A 25,966-nucleotide genomic window follows, 5' to 3' on the forward strand; every position below is an offset into this window, starting at 1 on the left:
CCCACCGGCAGACTGTCAACGAACAGTCCACTGTTGTCACGCTTTGACTAAGGGGAAAGTACGGCTTTCCAAGCCGTTATTGCTTGTTTATTTATTTTTCTTAGAATTTTCTGTATCAAAACCGCTTTAATTAGGCACTGAATCTATGTTTTTATTACCATTATCATTAATTTCTCCCTGGACGTTAACTTTCTGAATTGCTAAAGACATGTCGGTGAAAACACATGGACTCGGAGTCTTCTTAGAGCTGAGAAAAAGGCTTCAAAGTGGACTTCTCGTTGTTGGGTAAAGGAATAGTAAATATTATTTAACATATTATCAGGAAGTGTTGGATTTTATTAAGTTAACATGTTCTTTGCAGCGAGGCTAGCTGGCGTTAGCTAACTTAGCATGACAAAGAAACAGACCAGAAAAGACTCTGAGCGATATTGTAGATTATTTCCACCTTAAGACTACATGAAGACCTTATTTGGACGTGATACATATTAAGTCAACATACAATTATTTAAACCTCGGTCTATGTTTACTTCAGTGCTGCAGAGTTGCTGTCCGGCAGACGGATACGTGCTGCAGCACATCTGAATCAAATGACTGCATTATCTCCTCATCAGGTTCTGCAGCGGCCTGCTAATTAGCCCTTCATTTCATTCAGGTGTGTTGGAACAGCGCAGCAAACTTGACAGGTGGTCGAATCTTTGACTTAGAGTTAAACATTCGAAAGGTTTTACAAAGAAACTACAGTATTATTTATTTCAGGATGAATTCTGATGTTTTTAAAACTTTATTTAGACAAAAAATGTAAATGTGCAGGAAAATATTGTGGTGGTTTTCATCAAGCTAAAACGTGAACTGCTAAGCATAATTCATAATGTCCAACCAGAAATCCGACCCCCGTGTGCGGTAGTTGTAGATACATCCAGTTTCACAGTTCAAGTCCAGCTCCTTCCATGTTTTTAATACGTGTAAACCTCTAATAATAAAGGTTTTACATATGTGTGACTACACTTTTACAATATGTGACTTCACACCAAATATATGAAGAATTTCACCTTGAAGTCTGTCTTGGATTCATCTTCAACAAAAGCTACGCAATTAAATTTAGAAAACGTTTATGAAGACACCTACTGGACATATTGTATTAACTTGATTTGCAATTATACTAGAAGTGTAATCTGCTTTCACCTGTTAGAAAATATCATAAGCACACTATATTCTGTGAAAACTTGTGACACTTTGGCTGAATTGAGATCTCAATTGTGTTTATATATTCGCTTTAATGTAATTTGTGCCTCACATTAGTCAATCAACTAACTTGTCTTGTAAAGTTTTATCTACTTTGACAAAATCCAGATGTGTTTATGCTTTGTGTTTGGGTGTCATACCATAGATTCAGTTGAATTTCAGCATCGACTTTGATTTGGCCATTCTAACCATAAATATCGAAGCTTCATGTTTCCAGTCACCATCCTGTTGGAAGGTGAACCTCTGCCCCAATTTGAAGGAAACGCCTCCCAGAACATTTTGCTGCCACCACCACGTTTCACCGTCGTTAAAGTGTGTCTTTAGTGTGTGCGTGTGTGTGTGTGTGTGTGTGTGTGTGTGTGTGTGTGTGTGTGTGTCACTTATTACATATTGAATGTAGGTTTAAAAAAACAAACAAACAACACCATAAAATACTCTGAAGTTTGTGTTTGAGTCAAAATATAGAAAAGTAAACAGTGCATAGATACCTTTCAAAGAATCTATGCACTTAAAATTCGGTCTAAGTTTACCTTAAAATTCACAATATCGTTGGAGATACGTCATTGTAATCTCACTCCATTAGAAATAAAATGACTGCTTGAAAATGCAAACGGAAACCATATTTGACTTGATGTTTCTTTCTTTCACTAATAATGCTAGTTGACAACGCTCTAGTCCTCAACTAGCTAGGTTTTTATTTTCAATCGTAGGTAAGGAGTTAAGAGAAATCGTGCTTGTAGTGCGCAAAAATACCACTAGATGGTGCTGTTGGGATTTAAAGAGAAGCAAAGTGAACCGCTTGGTTTTGCTTCTTTCTATGACTGTGTAGCTACAGTTAGGTGCTCGGTAGTGAGATTTGTTGTAGTTGAACAGTGTATGGAAGAATATAATATATTGCTACAGCATTAAAAATTAACTATGGATTTATTATTTATATTTAAATAACAAGGGTGCAGTGTTTGGTATTGAGTGATGAAGGCATGTTCTCTCTACTAGAAAGGTCATCAGTAGAGGGTAAAGAATCAGGAATGTAACTGATCTGGAGACAATTTCCGCTTGATGTTATTTGCAGAAATCTCTCCAAAATGAAGCACAGATGTTTTGAACAAAGTTGCATTCTTTTTCTCCCCCTGCCCTCTTTGAGCTAATGCTACTTATTAAAATTTTGTACCGTTTAGGTTTTTCATGTGCTTGTAATGTGTGTACACTGCTTTTATTTATCATCACAATCATTCCTTGGAGTAAGAAGGCACAGAGCTCCTCAGAGTCTGGTTGGGAGGACACCTGATTTGTCATGTCCAAGGTCAGATATTTATAGAAAGTGTAATTCAACATGATTATAAGTCATAGAAGCTCAGAAGCAATATTCAGTGATGTGGTTATCAATCAGCTTTCATTTATGGAGCACTTTTCAGTTACGAGGACAACTAACTGAAAACCAAGCAGCAAAAAGGAAAAAATAAATAAATTATTGTACAAAAAAAGTGTAGTTAATAAAGGTCAGGATGGACTGAAGGAATTAAGTTTATGAGGATAAGGAGAAGGAAGCACTAGTGAGAAATATAGAAAATATAAGAAGCATAGAGTTAAGATTGTAAGTGTTAATACTGAGCTAATTAATGAAAATCTTAATTTAATTAATTGCTCAACAATTGCAAACAAAATGTCACAAACAATATAGTCAGACTATGGCTACATTGTCAAGGCTGACGTATGTTAAAGTAGTAATAAATTATATTAATTCATAATAATTCCCCCCAAAAAAGATCCGTCACAGAACGATTGCAAAGATTATTTCACTCTGATCCATCCGGTGACATTTTATTTGTCTTCTTTGGATTATAAAATATTGAAAAATGAACAGTCAACACGGGTCCACTAATGATGATCTACACATCGCCGTTTCCCCCACTCCAGGACAAATGTGGCCGCAGGTCCTGCAGACGTGGCCATCTCCTCTGGAGGACATTCCTCTCTCCTCGTCCGGACTCCCAGAGGAGATCTGAGTCTTTCTCTGCCAGCAGGGGTCGCCGTCAAGACGGGGTCCTGCATTCACACACCTGTGGGTGAACCTGGCGGAGGGGAGCTGCACTTCAGGCTACGAATCACGATTGAGCGGAACGAGCGAGGTACAATTCAGGTCGGCTCCGGCATCAGCATTTCTTCCTGAACCAGTGGAGCCGATCGCTAACAAACCTGTAGCAATTAAAATACAGATCTTGGGTGAATTTTCTTCTAAGTGACATCATGTGAATTTGTTAAGCTGCAGTTTTTTGTTGCTCTAACAAGGCAGGAGAAAGTTACAGCAACAGACCATCAGATTGATTCCCCAGTCTTGTAGAGGAGTCTCTCCCCTCCTCCAACTACCTGCTATTTCATTGATTTTGTGCTCAGTAGCAGAATGTTAGCACCATTCCGAGTTTTGGATATAAGTGCCCTATTTGTTTGCTTGCCGCCTCCGCAGAGGGACCTGCCAGCATGATGGAGACTCTCAAAGCGAAAGAGACGTACAGCTTCCACTGCCAGGGCTGCACCACCCGGCTGCTGGAGGACAGGTGAGGGAGAAGACTGGATGGTGGAGATCGGGGATTTTCTTTCTTTTTTTCCCCATTTTTATTTACAGCCTTCTCAGCAGGAAGAGGACCGGTTCTTTATGGATGATGCGGCCCGCCCTCAGAAGCGATAGTCTGGGAGAGCAAAATTGATGGATGGCTTCTGTGGGGTGTTGTCAGCCTGGCTGAGATGGAGTCATGGAGTGTGTGTGACGTTTTTACCTGCACCGCCAGTTAAAAACGAACAGCTTTTTTGTTGTGTTGTAACGACATATTGTCCCCGATAATGATCGTGATAAATTACAATGTTGTTTGAGAACATTTTTCTGAAATATATTGATAATGGCATAATAATGCAATATCGACCTGAAAAACCAAGAAACTTAAATTTTGTAGCTGGAAATGGAAAATGTTTCAAATATCCAAATTAAACACAACAGCAAAAAACAGTAATTGAAACGGGAAGAAGAACCACTTATAACCAAAGCTATCAATACAATGGATTATGATGTCTTTGTAAGCAAAATTGTCCTTCAAAAAATGTGAATCATCAGAATGAAAATTAAGTTTATGTTAATTTATCTTGCGATTAATTGTTATTGTGACGGGCATAAATGTGTGCTGCTAACAACAGTCACCCCACTGTTGCCAATTTAGCTACTTGGAATCAGCAGCTCTGGCTTTTTAAAAATCAGTTATCGGCCAGAAATCAACAATCGGTGCATCCCTAACTAGGATCCATCCAACTTCCCACTAACTGGTTTTCTCTTTCAAATCTTAAAACTGAAATATTTGCCCAGTCATGTTTCAAAAAGTCAATTTTGCATGAAAAGTGAATGAACAGCAATCTATCTATTGTAGTTTTTCTGCTGGATGGTGAAATTTCACCCTAGTCTCAAATCATTTGCAACATCTTGCAAAATCTTCCAGTATTAAAATGTTTTTGGATTAGAGGTCCACTGATAAATTAGCCCAATTTTCTTAATTTTGAAATATTTAAATGTAAAACCAATGTTATTTAGCAACTCTTCTGGCAAAAAAAAATTGTTATCCATCAAAATCAGAATTGAGAAATCCAATTTTTCAAAAATTGGTTATGAGTAGCCAGAAAACTCCAATCGCTGCACCTCTGTTTTTTTTATTTTTTTGTTTGTTTGTTTGTTTTACCTTTAGGGATTTTAAATGGACCTTGGTGTTGTTACTTCAGCCTGAGATGAAAATGTCTGCCTTCTGTCTATGTCTGTCAGCTGCTGAATGCTAAAAATAATTGAAAAATATACATTTTGAGACAGTCGTGCTTCTGATGTAGTGTGGTAAATATAACCGTTAAAAATCATGTGCTCATAAAGAGGTAAACTATATCATATTCAGTGTGCTGTGTGCACTGGCTCAGAGCTAATTCACTAATATTCTGCCCTCGAAAAGAATTTTAATAGAAGACACGATGCAGTCAGATGTTTAGCTAACTTAATTTACTGATTATGAGGCCTGGCGAAAGTATTCACAAACATTTTCACATTTAGTCTCTGTGCCACCACAAATTTTAATGGATTTATATCAGGCTTATGTGATCATAGGATCTGTGAAATAGATAGTAACTAAGTATTAAAACGTCATCTGGTTATTCTCTTAGAAACGGCTTTTCCAACTACTCAACTATATAATTACAGCCGCAAACCTTTTTGGGATTATCTCTACCAGCTTTCACATCGTGAAACCAACATTTTTGTCCAGTCATGTTTCAAAAAAATAAGTCCAGATGGGATGAACTGAGCAGTAGTTCATTTGTGGCGGTTGTCCTGCTGGAAGGTTAACCTTCACCCCAAACTCAAGTTTTATGCCAGATCTTTCAAGATCTTCCAGTATTGCCATGTATCAGGATAAGCGGTGCAACAAAAAAATCTGTCCTTATTTTTACCAATTTTGGGAGATTGGCGATCGGCCAATTCTTGGATGTAAAACTGATTCTCAAATGTCTGAAAATCAACCAGTCATGAAAGAGGGTTAAGCACAGCTCATGTAACAATAGTCACCCCACTATTGCTAACTTTGCAATTTCTTGCTAAGTTTATCAACCATACAGACAAAAAAATTATCAGCCAAAATCAAAATCGGAGGCTTAGGCTTTTTAAAGATCAGCGATCGGCCAGAAAACGACAATTGGTGCCTTATCGTCCCCTTTCTCTTGTAATTACAGAAAACGATCCCCACAGCATGATGTTGCCTCCGCTCTGTTTCACTGTGTGAAATGTGTGTTTAAACGTGATTCAAATTTAGCCTCATCTGAGCAGGTCATGTCTTTTTTCTGTAACGTTCATACTTTGATGCAAACTGAAAACATAAATTCTTAGTAATAAGTTTCACGCCTTCTGAAGGAATCATGATTTCCTACGATAAAACCAGAATGAGTCCATTGAGCGTCTGACTCTCTCTCGGTTGTGTTTTTCTCGTTTCCTTTCCTCCAGAGCGTTCTCACGAGTTCTGCCTCTCCCCAACGGCAACTGGAACGCCATCGTGGACGACTGGTGTTGCCACCCGGATCCGTTCGCCAACAAGAAGCTGCTGCCACGAGCCGAGGACTGTCTGCTGGGGGACACCTTCATCCTGCTGGCCCGTGACGCCGGCTGCGACCACACTCTGACGCAGGAAGTGAGCTCTGTCGGCGGTGCCGATGGTCAAGATCCAAAGGTGATCCAAAGGCATTGAACTTCTTTGTTTTTTGAGGGCAGCAAAATGGAAAAGTTGGAGCGGTGCATGCCTGTCATCTTCACGGACACGATCTCCTCAGACTGCTCCGGCTCCAGATGAAGATTGATCTGCTCTTTCTGTCATTAGTCACTCCCCGCACGACTCGCGCTCTGCGTGACTGCAGCTGAAAGGAGCTGGAAAGTAGTTTCAGTGTCTGCCGCGTGTCGTCCTTTCTCCCGTTCGGAAAGCAGCAGCTCACTTGTGATTTTGTTTGTGTGCGCAGAAACCTTGTCGCCGTTTGGCCCTTGTCTCCTGCGCGAGCTGTTCGTCAGTGCTGGGAGAGGCCGTCGCGCCAGGTCTGCGCCACTCCTGCTGGTTTTATTTTTACTTTTTTAAATAAAAAGGCCTTTCGGCGGCGCGTCAGAGAGTTCTTTGTTTACGTCGCTGTATCTTCCAGGGACGCTGAAGCTGTACATCACCCAGGTGGTGGTGCAGCCCGCTGTGGGAGATGGAAGGCCTGACGCTTCACTGAACAGGCACGCTGCTGCTTTTTGTTTTTTATCTCCCTTCTTCATGGTGACACTTTAGAAACTCTGGTTAGGAAAATACAACAAAACAAAAAGTCCGTTATCTTAAGAAGAAGAACAGAATTTCTACACAGCCTGGAAATGATGGAGTTTTATTGAAACACTTTGAAGGTTTGGATGGATATGAAAACAGAAACTATTACTGAGATATATTCATTCACTATTCCTTTCCTTCCTTCTTTCTTTCATTCGTTCCTTCCTTTTCTCCCTACACCATTCAGCTATTCCTTCCTTCCCTTCAATGTTTCTTACCTTCCATCCTGTCTTTCCTTCATCAGTCTTTTCTTTCTTTTTTCCTTTCCTTACTTCTATTCTTCTGTCCTTCGTGCCTTTTTCTTTTCTTCCTTTCATTCAGTTTTTTCTTTCTTCCATCAACTCTTCCATTCTTTCATCCTTTCTTACTTCTTTTACTCCTTCTTTCCTTCACTTCTTCCATTAACCCTTCCTTCCTTGTTTTCTTCCTACCTTCCTTCTTACTGTTCACCTGCATTCCTTCTTTCTCTTCTTTTCCTCCTTCATCCCCCTTTCCTTCCCCTCTTTCTTCCATATGCTCACATGACTGACAAATATAAAATAGTAGGACTGATGGAAATGAATGAACTTGTGTGTGTGTTTTATTTAGATCTTCCTTCCTAGAGAAGACGGTTGCAGCCCGTCTGCTGGACCTGTCCAGCTCACTCAGCTCCTTCCACTTTTCTCTTCAGACGCCTGATGGGAAAGTCGTCTTACTGGTAAGACGGTGGAGAGAATGAGGCATAATGTCAGTGGCAGTAGAATTGGTCAGTTCTAGTATACCATCAAGTGACTCAGCTCTGGCCACATATCAGGGTTCAGTGTGCTGAGCAAGCAGACTTTATCAGGGGATAAAACTAGAAAGGGACCTGCCGCTGCCGGAGCGTTGCCAGATTGTAATGTCTGTTCATTCAGTTTGACCTGCTTTACAAATGCGTTGCTGACTGACGGCGAGTCATAAAAGCGCTTTGAGACTCAGGCGACCAATAGCCCTATAATCAATCTGGTGTGAAATTGGATCAGAACGGAGCAGATCTTTTTACAATAAAAGGAATATGTTCTAGCTTTATGGGTTTCTCTGAAGCCTAGAAAAAGTTTGAGAGTTGCTACAACACACTATAATAAAGAGCCAAGTTATACTGTTATATTTTATCGTATTCTATACCTTCTCTTGAATTTAGTCGGCTTTTGTGAGTCAAATACTGTGCTCCTTCCTGCAGCTCTGGCTGCTGAACGCAGACTCCATCATCGCCTCGGTCCCAGAGACGTGTGTCAGGGAGGGGGGCTCCAGCGGCCCCCCCGCTCCTCTCAGTCCATCACTCAGAGCTGCCAGAGCCCTGAAGCTCCTCTACATCAGCTGCTCCGGCGCCAGCACCCAGCAGAGAGAGTAAGTGAGGATGCTTAACACGTCCTCAGGCCTCATTGAATCTTTGTTTTCCTCTTCTTAATCACGGCTCTTCGCCTCCTGGATCACCCGCTCCGTCTTTACCCTTCACCAGATGAAAGATCGCAGGTGAACATTATAGCATCTATTACTTTTTGTAGAAGCACTTGCCATCAAAACCTCCTATTCTATTTTTTTTATTATTATTATTTGGCTCGAACTAGTGTCATTAAAACCTCTTTTTATTCCCCCTTTAAAACAAAATGACACAAAACCAATTTCAACAACCTTAGATGGGAGATTTACGCAAGGAGCAAGGTTATTGTAGTTAACTAAAGCTATCGAAATAACGAAAAGTGAAATTAAGAAAACATTTTCATCACCTGGCATGAATAAAAGCGGCAATTAATGGGGAAAAAAAAACTATATGAAACTATACCATACATTTATTAAACTAACTAAAACATACTGAAATTATAGCTATAATATCCTTCTTAATATAGATTTAGTGTTTGTGAATCTATTAAGTTTTAGAAAATTATCTGGGTTTTTTTTATTTTTCAAAGGATTCTTGACATCAATGTTAAAAATTATGTTTCCATCAATTACAAGTAGATCTGGGCATTACATCAGCAACAATATATATATTGTGATAGACACATGGGATCCATAACAATGGACCTTACCAGAGGGGCCACTTTTCATTGGCTGATGCCCATTCTACGTCATAGCGTGGCTACAACGTGCGAGGACGTCTCACAAACACATGCTAATGTAGTGCTAGACTACTGCTGTACTAGCATACCGGCATAAAGTTTTCGCATCAACAGTCAAAAAATAATGGTTCTCCATTGCCAGTGGGGTAATGGATATCTGTAGTGGTGATGTCAGATATCCTGATCGTATTTGTGGTCGGAAAATTCACAGATTTCCAAAATCAGGAGCAGATTGCCGTGCTTGGATCAAAGCTTGTGCACGACCGCATGAGCAGCTCAACTTTCGTAGGATCAACAAGAACAAAGAAGTGTGTGCTATAGTGTATGTATTATTGCTTTTTATTTATTTATTAGCATTTTGTCGGCGGGGATGGGGCAACAGCCTTATCCGACACAATCTCAATAGAAGAACATTTTGAGGATTAACTACAGAGTAGAACAGCAGGTACTTTCTTTCTGTGGGAAAACACCTTAGTTTTTGTTGCAGAGTTGTTGCAATTGTAACTTTATGTGGTCAAAAGGAGAGTTCAAATGCTCAAAAGCCTTTGCAACTGTTTACAGTATCATCAGCGTAAAAATGGACAGATGCGTTTGTGTCTGTCCATTTATGTTATTTATAAATTTAGTGAATAGTGTGTGTCCTGAAACTGACCCTTGGGGTACGAACCATATCCAAAAGGCCAGAAAGGGATTCATTAACTTTAACACTCTGCTTTTGATTATACAGATAAAAAATGAACGAGCTGGAGAGTACAGTGTGTCAGGCCAAGGTTAACCGTATCAGAGGCCTTCGAAAGGTCAAGAGGGAACACACAGCAATTCTTAGTGTTCAATGTGTGTATAATGACATTAACCCCTTCAGACCTGAATTTTTTCATAGTGGACCAAAAATTTTTCACTCATTTGATTTTTACTCCATTTAAGCTCAGAAATAAAGGGAAAAAGAGACATTTTTCCATCTCATGTTTTAATAGTTTTGTTTTTTTAATGTCCATTGTAATGGACATCTCGGCTAAATGAGTGTAGAATGTCTTGAAAGCTTCTATACTTCTCCCATAGAGTCTCATGCAATATCTAATTAGGCATGATCTCAACCTTTTAAACTGGATGTCTGCTGTTTTGTTTATCAGTGTGCATGTCTGAATAGAGGATATATAATACAAAATATAGTTTTGACTTCAGCAATGTGTCAAATTCCTTGGCATGTTATTATTTGTAGCAATGTAAACAGATTACGCAGTTGCCAAACCATTGACAAAGCATCAGCTTGCTGGGTATTTTCATGTAATCTCTCATTTTTGATGAACACCATTGAAGCAGTTTCTCAGTAACTCTGAATAATTAGGCGTTGTACAACATACACAAACTCCTGATGGACACTCAACTTTTAAAAAACCCTGACTTCTTGATAGAAAAAAAATTCAAAATACCTTCAAATACTATGACTGGAGATACTTAAAATTATACTGAGAGAATTTTTTTAGGTTGCTATGAACATAAATTAATATTTTTGATGTAAAACAGATGCTTAACCCTCCCTGTATCTCATTTCATACAAATGCTCGTCTTGTCTGACGCCTGAAACTCACTAGTATCAAGTTAAGGGTCTAAACTTTATTGTTTTTGTTTAATAAGACACCGATCTGTAAGATCCATCTTACAAATAAGAGATTCCTTAATTTTTTTTATTGGTTTTATCCCAGAAAAATATCATGTCCATTCCATTGGACATGATATTTTAAAGTAAAACTCTGAGAATTTAAACTGTTGTTACCCAAAACTGAATGCAGTTAAAACTTTGCTGCCTGCTCTCGTCCGGTCCTTTGTTGTGTCGGTTCATTTTTCAGAGCCTCCTGTGAGACTAATGTGTGTTTGTGAGAATTAATCGTTGTGGGATCCATTCCAATCCATTCTGGTTTGCGAATTCACAGTAAGACCATTTATATGTTGCAAAGAATTGAGCACTGCTCAGTAAGTCTGACATTTTTGGGCGAAACATTTCTGCAGACTCGACCACAGGCACTTAAGACAGACTTCTGAGCAGCTGCTGCAGCTCTCATAGCAGTTTGGTTTTAAAGCCGAGAATCACCTCATTATAAAGATGAACCAAGCAGATTTTGGGGCCGACTTTATAAAGTTAAATGGAGTTTAAAAATCTGGATTTTTCTTTCAGAAATAAAGTTGACAACGTTCAAAATGTTTGTTAGCTTTTCTGTTGTAAGTCAGAGGTAAATTTTTCTGCTAGAAGTAGCGATGACATCCCTCTGTGTGAGAAAGAGAAATCTTTGAAAAAACACGGTTTTAATTTTAAACAATGGCAAAATTGGCATTTAGAACCATCCTTAGAGAGCCATATTGCCAGTTAGCATCACAAATGAAAACAACAGTCAGTGTGTGTAGGAAAACACAGACAGCCACATTAACCCAAGACATTTCCAAAAAGGTTGCTAACATTTACAAGTCCAGCAGAGACGTAAATTAGGGATGGACCAATTTGAAAGTTTGGGCCAATATCTATTTCCAATATCAATATTGCTGAAACTGATATTTACCGATATTGTATATATTTCCCTACACATTTGACACTGTATAAATGTTACAACACCACCTATATTGCTTTTCTGCTTCGGTTTACATTGCCATAATCCTGTGCTGTATCCCCATCACATGGCCAAACAAATACCACATGGACAGCCTGTTCCACTCTTCCTCCTGAAACACAAGATGACAACAAGATGCCAATATTGACCCAGTTTTGCTCATTGGACCAATATTTTTAATACTGTCAGCATAAGGGTCCTTTGTGGACTTAAAAAGGTTGAAACTAAGATGACCGAAACAGCGGTCTTCCTTCTGACTTCATTTTTAACCACCTGACTGAAACCTAAAACGGCTAACATTGCAGCAACAGTCTCCACACTGAGGAGCGGGGTTGTTGGTGCAAACTGGTGTTTGGTCGTGGCGCGTGTCCGTTCAGATTGATTAGTCTGCAGGCACAATGAATCGTATGTGGAAAAACACTGTCCCATTAAAACTGACTTAATAAATCAGTCTGCTAACAAAATCATCCTTCAGTTCAGCTCGTTAATATTTTCTTTCTGCTCGACTGCGTTGCTGAGAAACGTTTAATAAAGACAAACGCCCGACTGCTAATTTATTTAGTTTGATGAATATTGGGAGATCTGTTTTTACTAATATGTAGCAATGTTTTATCATGAACTATTCAACCTTTTTGTCTTTTAATTGAATGTAACGTTTGGAAATGCTATAATTAAAAATGTCATTTAAAAAAGCCTCTTAAATTAGGATTCTTTCCTTCTGTTTTCCAAGTACTATAATGGAAAATGAAGTCTAGTGGCAACTCTGTTACATTACCATCACTGCTCCAGCATTTTGCTTGCCCTCCTCGGATGCGTAGATGAATTCTGCAAGATCAGTCGAGAATTACCCCACTAGAAGACGCTTCCACCCTCATTATTTTCAACTGAATCAGCACTTAACATCCTCCTGCCCCCTCTCCTCCGTCTCTCTCTCATCGTCCTCATCTTCCCTGCAGCCAGCAGGCGTGAAGACAGAACACGGAGGTTTTGTTGTTTCCTCCATTTTGACAAGCCCACCGGCTGACTGACAGAACGGGTAATTACTTGGAGACAAAAGTTTGCCAAAAGAGAAAGCGGTCTTCTCAGGCAAAGCGGCGCGCCTCGCGTTGAGTGATGTGATTTACTGTAAGAGTCGAGTGGCGTATGAATGTGAACGTGCTGGATGCTGGGAGATGTACGGCTGTTGCAGTCAAACTCTGACAATCTAGCTCTTCACCTTCGTGCTCCAGCTCCTCACAGAAAAAGAAATGCTCATATTTGCAGCTCAGTGTCTTGTGAGTAGCTGTTCAGCTGTCGATCGCTCGAGTGCGACGGAGTGTTGATGTGTTTAAAAGAAACATGGCTGTCTTGATTTGCAGAGGGTAACAATAACATATGTCTTCTCTCCCTCACCTGACTGTGAGTTGTTCATCTACCAAACATACCAAAGGGTTTTCTTACTCAGAGTAAATCAGTAGGTGACACATTTAAGCTGTTGTCGGATTTTTAAAAGAAAAAAAAAAAAGACTACAGCCACATGTAGGGTTGAAATGATTAATCGAATGAATTCCTCATTGAAATAATCGTCAACGTAGTAATTGATTAATTGTTAATTGGAGTATACAGATTTTTATGGATTACACAAAATCTATAATAAATTCAAACATGTCCTCACGACGTTCTGCTTTAACTTTTACTGCAATTGGCTTGGAATAATCCCACCCTAAAAATACAACGGGGATTTCATGTGATTTCTTGGCTTTCTCTTCTTAATACATTTCCAAAACACTCAAAACAAAGTTCCCACATTGTCATAATTTTGTGCAGAATTCTCTGATAAGGGATTAATTTAATGCAATTTGGAATCAGGCTGTAACATAGAATGTGTGGAAAAGTGAAGAAGTGTGAATTCTTTCTTATTGCGTTGTATGTCTGACATGCGCAGGAGCTTTTCTTCAGAGCTCGAGTGTTTTGATATATAAAACCAGCGCAAGAACGTTGAGTTGATTGATGGCCACATCTCCGGATTATAACAACCCCTACATTACTCAAGACGTCATCATTCCACCCCGAACTTTTCCTAAATGTCACCTTCTTCTCCCACTTTCCTGCAGGTATAACTGACTCTTCCATTTCCCCTCTACATAATTTACTAGCATCCTTCATCACTCACCTCTGACAGTTTAAATTAAATGTTATGCCTGGGGAGCTGAATTCCCCCGGTGATGACGGCCTTCCTATTTGGGATATGGTCGGATGCAGTCGGCTGCAGCTGGGGGTTACAGTATGTCTTGTTTAAACTGCCAATAATTGGCTGGAGAATCAGCGAGCCGGGGCCTAAGTGGATTACTCTTGTCACCTATGGTAGAGGCTCGAGGAGGGCTGAGTGAAGTGCGCCTCACCGTCTTCTTTTAGCGCCTTGCAAAAGTATTCATACCTCATTAGCTTCTTCACATTCTCTCACAATTGCATCCACAAATTTCTTGTATTTTGGGAGCATTTTAGTTGATGTTCCTACACAAATTAGCTCATAATGGTGATTAAAAAAATAAAAATAAAAAAAAAACTTAAAACAAAAAATCTAATTAGTGAATAAACAGCAACATGGCAACCCAGGAAAAGTGGCAGCGTTGGGATGAAGTTATGCCTAAGCCATAATCAAGCTAGGTCTATGGAGCAAAAATTGTATTATTTTTCTGAACTGGCATGTTTGCATTAAGCAAATGTATTTTGTAATTCCTAATTTGTGCAATTATATGGTCAATAGAAACGCAGTCAGTGTGTCTAAGATGAGGATGAAAACCCGAAATAAACATGGAGAAGCAACATTGAGCTTCTATGCACCACAAATCTAGAACAAACTTCCAGAAAACTGAAAAACAGCTGAAACACCGAGTTTTCAGCTGTTAATAACCCATCTGTCTTGAGGCGCTTTTGAGCCATAATTCACATATGTTAATTGACTAACATATGTGAATTGTATTGATGTTTTTGACAATGGCACTCGATAAAATGTAATGTTAATGTTTGTCCTCAAATTGGTGACTCTAGGATGTTTTTGTGACTTTTTCTTTTTGTGTTTCTATGATTTAAAGCCCTTTAAACTGCCTTGTTGATGAACATTGCTATACAGACAAACCCGGTTGATTGATATAAAGTCGGAGATTTGTCAAACATTTGCTCTCTTTATAAACAATACAATATACTGGGATATTTAATTTTCCCAAAAATGAAGCTAAAGTCTCCCCAACAACTATGTTGTTGAGACAACTCAAATGTTCTTTGAGCTGGTTGTCTAGTTACACGCCTAAGATTAACTGATAATCTACTGTACGTGATCTCCAACATCAAACAGCCACCGTTTAATTTGTAATTATAAAATATTCCACTTCTAGAAAGCTATAACATGGATATATCTCATAAAAACTCAATTTCTACAAAAGTAGAAATCCTCTACTTATGATGATTATTGCTGTTATTTTCAGTAATAATAGTACATTACCTCATGCTACTCTATGCAAACACACTGTCTGTACTAGTGAAGGTTGAATCCTATCGTTCTGGGGTCAGGGGTTAGGTTTTTACTCTTGCTATCCAACTTAGTGCAAATTCTAATTATGCCTCATTTTTCTCTGTGTAAACTTACAAAGTTGAACTAGCAGACTGAATGAGACTTCCGTGCTTCGTCTTGGTTGTGTAATGCTGATGCACTCACAGTAAATCCCAGCTCCTCTGTATGTTTGTTATTTTCAGGATTGTTACTAGTTGGGAGGTCAACTCCGTCGGACACCCCGTGGTCCTGCCGCTGCAGGTGTGTGAGGAGCTGCTGGAGGTAATGGATGAAAGCAACTCCACGCTTCCTGCCTCCATGCGCTGCATGAGGTCCTACGAGGTGAGGCATCTACACTATCTTGCGAAGCCTCTGATAATGACTGCAGCATGCGCCGGCTTTGCATTATCAAGGATTTCTTTTAATCTTCCCAAAGCTTTTGTAGTGAATGGGTGTTTTGAATCCAAAGAGACGCTCTAGGTCGTCTCATTGATCTTTATGCTTCTGTAAAAAAATCAGTTTTTAGCTGACAGCAGTCACTTACTCGCTCTGTTTCAACCTCCGGCAACTTGTTGTTTTCTGTACTCAGTGGTGCCTGACAATGTTTTCATCCTGCCTTAATTAATTTCATGATTCAGAACTTTCACTTTGCAGTTTTGCTTTGGGGATTAAGTGGAACAACTGTGAGTTTTTACTTATTTCATCTTCTGTACGCTTGCAATTGTGCAACATATGTCAAGTTAACCAGAGTTGCGAAGAAGACCCCATTTGACTTGATAATAGTTGTTCAGTTTGCTGACATCTCTGCTCTCAAAGCTGTTTTTAGCTTAGTAACGGGAGGGTAATTAACACTATTATCCTCAACTTCCTGCTCACAATGTGAGGAAAGTAACTCCTACGCTATAAAGTTTCCTTTCTGCTGAATATAAAAGGTGCAATGGAAACTTGTGAGTAGCTAATGCAGTTATAACTGAGGCTGGACAGATTGCAGTTACCTCAGCAATCGCTGATTTTTAAAAAGCTTGACCTGCCGATTCCGATTTTGGCCAATACCGATTTCTTTTGTTGGAAAAGTTGCTAAGTTGGCAACAGTGGGGTGACTATTGTTAATCGCTCATGTGCAGTTGTGACCTGATCGGTTGATCTACATAAGAGAAGATCAGTTTCATATGCGAGTATCGGCTGATTACCTGAAATTAAGGAAGTCGGGGTCGATTCATTTGTTCACCCTTTATTAAAACTTCCTAATTTTTCCATAGCGTTCTATTGTGTTGGAAAACATTCACACTCAGAATTTTATTCCTTTTTTCAATAACAAGCCACACATTTCCTTCCATTTCGATATTCACAAAACATAATGAATATTAAAGGTCATTGTTATGGCACCAAAATTACATTTGGGCATCATCTGACAAAGATGAAGTACATAAAATTTGAGCTCAGTTCCTTTATATTTGTAAAGGAACTGATCTGTCTCCTTATTTGTTAAAGCTCCCTAACAATAACTATCAATGATTCAGCCTGAAATAAATGATCGTCACCCATACAAATTGTCAAACAGTATTGTGATACATCATGAACTCCAATATACTGCTGAAGTCAACAAACTAGTTGGACACTGATCCTAAACTTACCCAGATCCTGGTTGGGTTTGTCTGTAAAGTTCTCTTATGTAGAAAATACTCTTCTAGCTATTTTGGAGACATCGGAGGAAGCACTTTTGCAGTTTTCATGATACTTTCTTTTCAGACATCATTGACGCAGTCACTCCACAAATGAGACAAAGATTTGAAAAAAAAAAATTAAAAATTGCTTCTCACTATTCTGACATTTTGCTTGTTCCCTCTTTGGAAGTACCAAACTGTTCTTCCTCAAAATTGCTGCCTCATCAGCTAACACGGCATTTAGTGAGGGCTGGCTTGCCCTCAAATTTTAGCTCTCATCTTACACCTTCACATTTCTGCTTTCCAATTTTTAGATTCAGTAATGTCTTTTTTCAAATTTACATAAATGAAGAAGGTTGTTTTTTTTTTTTTTTCAAAAGCAACACAAATCAGCAAATAGGGGAACTGATGTAGTCTCTGGGGGTGACCAGGTCCCTGTCGGTGCCACGTCTGCTACTTCTGATCTACGTTGTTTAATTAGTGTAGAAAAGAAGAACCTTTGCTTTATTATTATTGTCATTTTCTGCTGTTTGGGTAAAACTGACTCCCATTTGCTACTTCACAAAACTGCGTTTTTTTTTTTTTTTATGGAAACGATAGAAAAGCAGAGATGTGAGAGGTGAACTGATGCAATTCAGCACTTCCTGATAGGAGCTGCATGCTGTAATCTAGAAGCCAGATTGTAGCCTGAGATGGACTGGAAGTGTCTTGAGAGATGCTGCTAAGAAAGTGCTTCAAACTCCTGGGTGACAGAGGTGGAGGACGAGGCTGACAAGAAGATGGAGTGGCTGATGTCTGGATATAAAGAGGCTGAGTAGTCGAAAAGCATTTCAAAGCTGTTTTTAATGTAATCCAATTAAAATATGCTCGGTTTGTTTGCATTTCCAACATTTTGGAAACTTATTATTCTCTATACATCATCAATATAGATACCAAGAAGGGAACAATAATCTGAAATAATAGTTTTATTGCAGTTGAAATAGAAAGGTTTGACTTATTTAGAGTTATAGTTGTAAGAAAATGGCATGGCATCATTTCTTTTCTGAAGCTGTAACGAGATATCAGATTAAAACACCAACAGGCTTCATTTTTTTATTTTTAACTAAAGGCTAGCTCGCAAAGATTCCAAGATTTTTCAGCATGTTGAACTATGTCAAAATAGAGTGCTTTAGGTTCAAATGCCTATATTTATGTCTGAGACTTTTTTCTTTTTTTGTTGAAATGTTAATCAACGTTGCTCTGAGTTGCCCTGCTGTATTGAGTCAACATTGACAGAACACTCTTGCTGAAAGTTTGTTTTATTACATAAGCATTTAAGAAGTTCTTTCCACTTTTTCATAGATTTCTTGCCAGCATTTGGGATCATAGTCAATACTGCTACTGCTTGAACTGGATTCCTCCATACTGAACTGATAAATATATGTATATATTTAAAGCCTTATGAAGATTTTTGACCACTTATGTTTTGTGTAAAAATCAAAACAGGAACCTTTTAAGTACAGTTTTGGCATCAGGAACCAATGTGTCTAAAACAAGGTAAAAATTTGTGATTTGTCAAACATTTCTTTCTGTAAGCAAAAAAACCTGGAACGTTTAAAAATATTAAATTTTTCAGATAAAATCTCATGAATTATGTATGCTGTGTTGCCTTTTGATCTGATTGTATAGTTACATGCCTCATATTAAGCAATACTCTGAAATAAGTGATCTCCAGCAACATCAAACTGCCACAATTTTCTTGGAAATTATAAAATACGCCACTGCTTGATTGGTTCTGCACAATGTATTGTGAATATATGATCACCAGGACTGTTTAGAGAGCAATAATTATTGGTCAATATATTATATGAGTCCTGAAGTTGTATTTCTCCTTCTATCCAACATTTAGCCACAGGAGCAAAAGTCACTTTAGACATAAATGACATTGCCAAAAAACTTAAGGGTGACTTAGACTAGGAAGCATGGATTAGAAAGAGGATAAAAAAGAAAACAGGACTATATTGGACTGGATATCATTGAAATATTTACTGATTTTATCACAATCACAAGATTTTCTAATACCATGCACCCCTAGTATACATCACACAGTACAATGTCTCCATGCAAACACTGTCTGTACTGGTTAAGGTTGACCAGGAATCATGTTGTTTTGGTTTTTCTTTTTAGTTGACATGTTGCCATACACAGGAATTGCTTGGTAAGATGTCTAGAATGAATCTTGACAAGCTCTTTGCTGACCTCACATTTACCTCTGAGATATGACGCAGCATCATCACTGGTCTTAAAAACAAAACTACACCATTGAACATTGCGGTAGCTTCATGGCAACTTTCAAAATGCTGTCCGTATTCAAAGCAACGCTGTAAATGTTTATCCAGATAACATGAGTAGATGCGTTAATATTGCAAATGTGTGCAAGACTTTGTTGATATTCCGATAATGTCAAAAAAATTACAATTCTGCAATTGCGGTGTTACCATTAAGAAAGAAACACAATTAAAATCACGCATGAATAAATGTATTCACGCTACATGTCATTAAAAACATGCCGCACCGTCATCCTCTTACCCCTTCCATGTCGTTTTCTTCATCTTCCGTTAGTAGTAACAGACAGTTGTTGATCACCTTACTTTTGTGACGCGAGAAAGTGCTTCCATTGCAGCTTTACAAAATACACTGAATTGATACAGCCAAAAATAAAAACCCACCTTATCCTTTCACAAAATCATGTCGAAATTGCTCTTTGAAGTGAGCAATTTTATCTTTGTAATTCCAATTTGCGTAGTTGGATGGTCAATGAAAACGACTCTTAATTACTCGTAATCATGAATGTTATGTGTGTCACATGACGTGTTACAAAAAGCATTTCTACACTCCAAAATGAAAGGCCAAAGTTAGAAACCGCAACTGTGTCATCATCCATTTAGGGCTCACTGAGGCGCTATGACAACCAACCAGAGCCATACCTAATGATGTTGGTACCGCTTTCATCATGACTACTCTAAGTGTCTGCTGTTTGAACTATGCCTCTCAAAATACTTGAGTGTGTTCATTTAACAGTGTGTAGCCTTTGTTCCCATCAGAAACATGTTCATCATTCCTGTGGTGAATCAGAATGTTTCAAATGAGTCCTGCAGCCTGAAAAAGATAAATCCTTTAATACATGAATCTAATGTTACTTTAATATCCTTTTTTTGTTGTAAGTATTAAAAACTGTAGATGCTCCGATGAACATCCACAGCAATTCTTCACTATTTTCTCTGTGAAAAGCTACAGAAGCCACCCACCACAGCCTGTCCTCTCACAGCGACGAGTCGCTTTCTGCGGGGAGAAAAACGCTGACCTGTGCGAGTCGTTGCGTTTTTAGTTTAATTTCAGCCCCAGTCGGTGTCACAACCCGCCCTGCGGAACGTCTGGGTTCCTGCTCTCCTCTCGCCACCGCCGGCGTAATGGGCTGCAAAGTAGATCCAGTTCAAGAGCGTCGCTCTTCTGGTCAGGGGGGAAAAAAAAGAACGGTGCCTGTCTTCTTCCACCCACACTCACTCCTCCATTAATCTCTTCATCACTCCCACAGAGATGTTAGAAACCGGGTGATTTACATTAAAGAGATGAGCAGCTGCATCCACAGCTTCTTTGATTGTTTCATTTTTTTTTTTTTTTTTTTTTTTTTATAAATGACCTCCCCCAACCTGCTGGCGTCTAGAACGATTGTTCACGCGGCAACGTCTAACAGGAATCCATCAACTGAGCCGTGGGTGTTTGACGGCGTCCCATTTCCCATCAGTTTTTGGACCCGACACGTCCGTCAACATTTGAAGCACCGGCCACTGCATCGCTCTGCTTGACTTCGTTTGCATTTGTGATGGGAAAGTAGAAGCTGTTGAAGATGTTAATCTGTCACCTGATATCGCAGCGTTTTATCACCTACTTTACGTCGGAACGGTTTCTTGGCACACGGGACTCGTCCCTGCAGCAGATGGAGTGGTGAAACAGATGTTAATAATGATGGCTCAGTTCTTTCATGTTTCCGTGGAAACAATGCCAGTTTCTCCGGCATGCACCATAGTGCTACCTCAGCCAAGCACAGCAAAGTTTATCTAGATTCAATACAGTTTTATTCAAACTAGCTATGCACCTATATGAAAATTTGGACCAATGGTAATATCCGATTTTCATGTTGCCGTTATGGCTGATAATATTTACCCACTATATATTTTCCCCGTTCATTCGACATCAAGAAATAAAACTCAGGGTTGTTGTTCATGTAAGAAATGATGACCAAGCTGAGAATTATGGCCCCAGCTTTATAAGCATAGAAATAAATTGAAGGCTCAGCCGAAGAAAGTAAGAGATTAAAATAATTTTAAAATTCCATACTATTTGGCGTGCTGTGGTGGCGTAGGGGATAGAGCGACCCACATTTGGAGGCCTTCAGTCCTCGACACGGCCGTCGCGAGTTCAATTCCCGGACCCGGCGACATTTGCCGCATGTCTTCCCCTCTCTCCCCCTTTCCTGTCAGCCTACTGTCATATAAGGGACACTAGAGCCCACAAAAAGACAACCTGGTGGGGGGAAAAAAAAAATCCATACTATCACTCAATCATGTTTGTTTGCATGAAGGCGGGAAATGGGCAACTCAAAGTGCTTTACATCATAAAAACAACAAAAAGTAATAAAAACATGCTACAGTCACCAATTGATTGCTTTTTGTCAAGTGACATCATCAGAATCATCAATCCACGTCAAATATATCGGTCAATGTCCCATTTTTTATGGTTCAAAGCAGGTGGGTTCTTGATTTAAAGGAACTCAGTGTTTCAGCTGTTTTGCAGTTTTCTGGAAGGTTGTTCCAGATTTCTGGTGCATATAAGCTGAACGCTAAAAGAGTTTGGAAAATGGCATACATTGTATGGCATAAAATTTAATTAATATTTGAATTTTATATTTAATCCTTCTTTTCCATTTAATTTCTTATTTTTAATTTTGATATATTGTCACCTTCCTAAAGTAATGGCTTAAGTACTTTTTTGCCGAAAGATATGACATAAAGGTGGAAAAAATAACATTTGGGAAAAAATGGTCTAGGCCATTACTTTAGGAAGATGACAATATTCATTTTTGATTTTTTCCACAGCGTTGTACATTCTTTAAAATTTATTACTTTTCTTAATTGCTGTAGATTTATTCTCCTCCCAATAACTTTCTCATTTCTGTCCCCTTTATTTATCTCCCACAACTACTTTGCGTTTTTCCGTTTTGCTGTTCTCATATGAATATATTTTTTAATGCATAGAAAATATTTGTTCAGATTTGTTAGTATTTTTTTCTTTTTGGTACATTTTTTGCACAAAAACCACTATTTATTTCTGTAGCTAATGGGCGTTTAGCTCATATTAGCTCATATTTTCAGCTCCGGGTGGTGCAGACACACTCATCGATACAACAAAGTAGCTTCATGTAATTATATATGCCAGCAGCCTTATTATCTGTCTGAAAGTCCTCTTCCCCTGTTCCTTTAATCGGGTTCTGCTTGTCCTCGCCCGTCTCGGTCTGTTTCTTCACATGGAAGGAAACATTCTCCATGCTGCCTGCCAAGGTTGAAGTGTTTTTGTTTGAAAAAACATCAAAGTCTGGGATCGCTCACCTCCCTTTACCAGCAGCCCTTTGTCACTGTCTCAACACCTTTAACAACCTCAGTCATTAAATAACCACCTCCCGTTTGGAGGAAGAAGGCATCAGCTGAGGAGGTTTTGTACAGATGGAAAATTAAAGTAGCAAACACAATCTGCCCTAACAACTAGTTCTTACACCCAACATTTTACTGGTGTTTCATATTTTATCAGATCGAAGATCCAGAGCACCCTGAAGCATATAATGTTCAGTTTAATAGGCTGACTTACAGTCAGAAAGCCTGAAAGAGCTCAAAGTTTGTATTTCACAGCTGTAAATGCATCTGAGAAGACTTTTTGTGCATCTTCTCATAAGACTCTCATTGATCAACAAGAAGGGGGGGGGGGAGACGGACTGTAAGCAGAAGAATTAGCTTTGTGTCTGCGAGGCTTTAACCAGTCACCCGGCTTCTGATCTTTTTAGTTTGTGTTTTTGGCAACAATAACTTTCAGTCCAAATCTGGCCCTCCATCTCGTTTTCCACAAAATCCCATGACTATGTGTAATGTAGGAAATGTTCCTCCTCAGAATGAAAAGCATTGTCTGACTGTTTCTCCGGATTGTTCTGAGATGTTTCGTCAGTGAGATCAGTTTTGAAATCAGCCGCAGTGTCTTTCAAAGTTGACATAATCAGGTGCTTGTGAGTCTGAACACACCATCCCCCTAATTACACATGGTAGTGGCATTGTCATGATGTGGGCGAGAGCAGAGATGTGAGTCGGTTCTTGAGAAGATGTCAATCCTTGTATTTTGAAGGGAAAAAGTTGGAGAGGCTAAAGAAGATTTGAGGTTCGCTGTCCAGTCTCAGAGCTACAACAGGGTGTCTGCGCATCCTTAAGATGTCTTAAAAAGTTTGAAATTCATGTATCTAAAATTAAAAAAAGTAATTTGGCCTTTTAATACATTAATCACAAACCTAAAATTTTGTCGTGACTGGATTATTTAATCTCGTATTAACCTGCTGAGAAAGCCTACTACCACGATAAAACAACTGTTTTTATCTCAAGATGTAAAAATAAAGAATTTTTTCTTCTCGGTAACTAAAAGCAAATAATAAGCCCTTACCGGATTTATAAACTTTGCCACAATTTCAAGGTCTAGTCAGAACAGAACCTGTTAGCCTAGACCCTCTGCTCTTGCAAGGCGCAATTAGCCTAACCTAGCCTTCCATTTACTCTAGTAATGACCTTTTAGCCTAGCATAACCTAGCCTTCGATCTGCTCTAGTAATAGGTTGTTAGCCTAGCTAGGCTAGCTTAGTCTATTGTAGTTTTTATTTATTTTTTTGTGGGACATTTTTGTTAAGGAAAAGTTTGAGTTGCACACAGACGTCTTCACTGTGTTCTGTGATTTAAGGAGGTTAAGGCTACTGATTACATGTTGCTAATATACCCTAGCTAGTCATTTTTTGCATCTGTCGTGGTTTAGGTACAAATTTATGGACATTTAGCTGGACTGCCTCACTTCATAAAACAGTGTCTTTTGTTGCAGGTTTTCTCATTTATTGATTTTTTTAAAAATGCATTTATTCTCACAACTTTCCCATTTTAAATCCAGTTTTTCGCCTAATAATAGATCAACTCTCTCCTGTCGGTACCTCCCACCTCTCTGCTGCCCAGACTCCCACGCCTCTGGTCTCCCGGTCAACCCCTCTCATAGACTCCCTCTGTCCACTTCACCTTTAGGTTGCCATTTTGCATCATTTGTATGAATTACGGCAGATGCGCCTGAGCGGTGAGCAGACACTGGCACAGGGACGGAGAAGACAGGGCCTTGAATGTGGCAAATGCCCTCATCCATCATCCCAATATAGAGCCCTCAGTGGAGCGCAGCCATTGTCTGCAGCAGGCAAACACCCAGGAAGAGCAGATGGAGGGAGAGGACGGCGCTGAGCCCGTTTATTTTTCTCGCCTTAGTTTATGGGAATGTGTTTCTTTTGTAGTTGGTTATATCGCCACCATCTGTTTTTTTTATTATTATTATTATTTCTGAAAACGAGTCAATTCAGATATTTTGTTGCTGTCCTATAAGTAGAGGAGAGAGATGCAGTACTGTTGAGCTTTAAGGGAGGTGTTCGGGAAGCATTTTATTTTTATTCTGCTTTCTGGGCTCTAAAGAGATTTCTGTTTTGTGAACTTCTTCCATAGGTGGCGTACCTGAGACTATGAGATCTGAGGGCACACCTAGAGACTGGCAACTCTACTGAGTGTTTTTGAAGATGCCCTGCAGCAGCTGACAAAGGAACTTCTGAGCTTTCAGTGCGTCTCCTGTTTTTCTGTACGGATTCAGCTCCGTGTGGAATGCAGAAGGTATGATATATCCTGAGCATAGTGTGGTTTTCATGTTGAGACATGATGCTTCCAAGACTAACATCCTGGCCGTGGTAAAAATGAAAGACTTGCGTTTTCTGGGAATTCATCATTTCACTGTAGTTAATATTTGTTTAACGTGTCTGTACAATAATTGTTCTTTTTTTTTACTATTATAATAAACATAACATCTTTTTTTAACAAAAACAATTGTTTTTGATTTGCTAGAAAGGAATGCTGGTGTCTGTGTGGAACTTTGTTCTTCTACTAGGTTGTTAAAGTTTCTTGTACAGGCAGATAATTCTGGGAGTTGATGTTTTGTTTTTCCAACATATATGTAGAAGTATATGATTAATGCTGAACACCCCTAGAGACATTATTTAAGTCAGGTCACATCTATTTGTATAGCACCTTTCGACAAGGCAATTCAAAGAAAGTGCTTTACATGATAAAAACTTAATACAGTAACCAATTGTGAAACAACGAACATTAAATTTTCTCAATTCAAAATCGTCAAAAAATAATCAAGGATATGTACATCAAATATATTGATCAATGCCCCAGTTATTATTAATCAAAGGCAACTATAAGCAGGTGGGTTTAAGCCTTTGATTTAAAGAAACTCTGTGTTTTGGGCGTCTGTCTCTTTAAGAAAGCCTCTGTTTCTTCACAAAACTCCATCTTCAGGAAGACATCACAACATTGCTCCTCTATTAAAGTTTTTACCAGTGCTGCACTGAGAAGTATGATGAGCTCAGTAGATGAGAAGGTCCATCAGGTGTGTACTGGCTAGTCTGAAGGAGGTGAGTGGGGAAGGGCTGCTCTGTGAAGCGGAAGCTCGGAAACTGCAGCTCTGAGGAGGAGTTTTGTCCTCAAAGGCGGAGCTAAGTCCCCCCAAGCGTTCTGCACAGCTGAACGGTTGCCACGGGAGATTAAAGGATTTCTTAAACATGTATAACAGAATTAAGGCAACACTCCTGGTATGTTTTTGATGAGGGAATGACATAACACGAT

At 39.1% G+C, this 25,966-nt stretch overlaps 1 protein-coding gene across 1 annotated transcript; it reads left to right on the plus strand.

Moving 5' to 3' along the window:
* On the plus strand, positions 1-25,152 carry ube3d (ubiquitin protein ligase E3D). Its single transcript, XM_044118168.1, has 10 exons — positions 1-285; positions 3,160-3,371; positions 3,707-3,797; positions 6,260-6,482; positions 6,766-6,838; positions 6,940-7,018; positions 7,692-7,800; positions 8,302-8,468; positions 15,514-15,652; positions 24,791-25,152. Exons 1-10 carry the CDS (start codon positions 209-211, stop codon positions 24,809-24,811), a joined length of 1,191 nt encoding a protein of 396 aa, XP_043974103.1. The 5' UTR covers positions 1-208; the 3' UTR covers positions 24,812-25,152.
* Positions 25,153-25,966: the final 814 nt, after the last annotated feature.

Source organism: Gambusia affinis, linkage group LG05, assembly GCF_019740435.1.
Source record: "Gambusia affinis linkage group LG05, SWU_Gaff_1.0, whole genome shotgun sequence".
Taxonomy (NCBI): Eukaryota; Metazoa; Chordata; class Actinopteri; order Cyprinodontiformes; family Poeciliidae; genus Gambusia; species Gambusia affinis.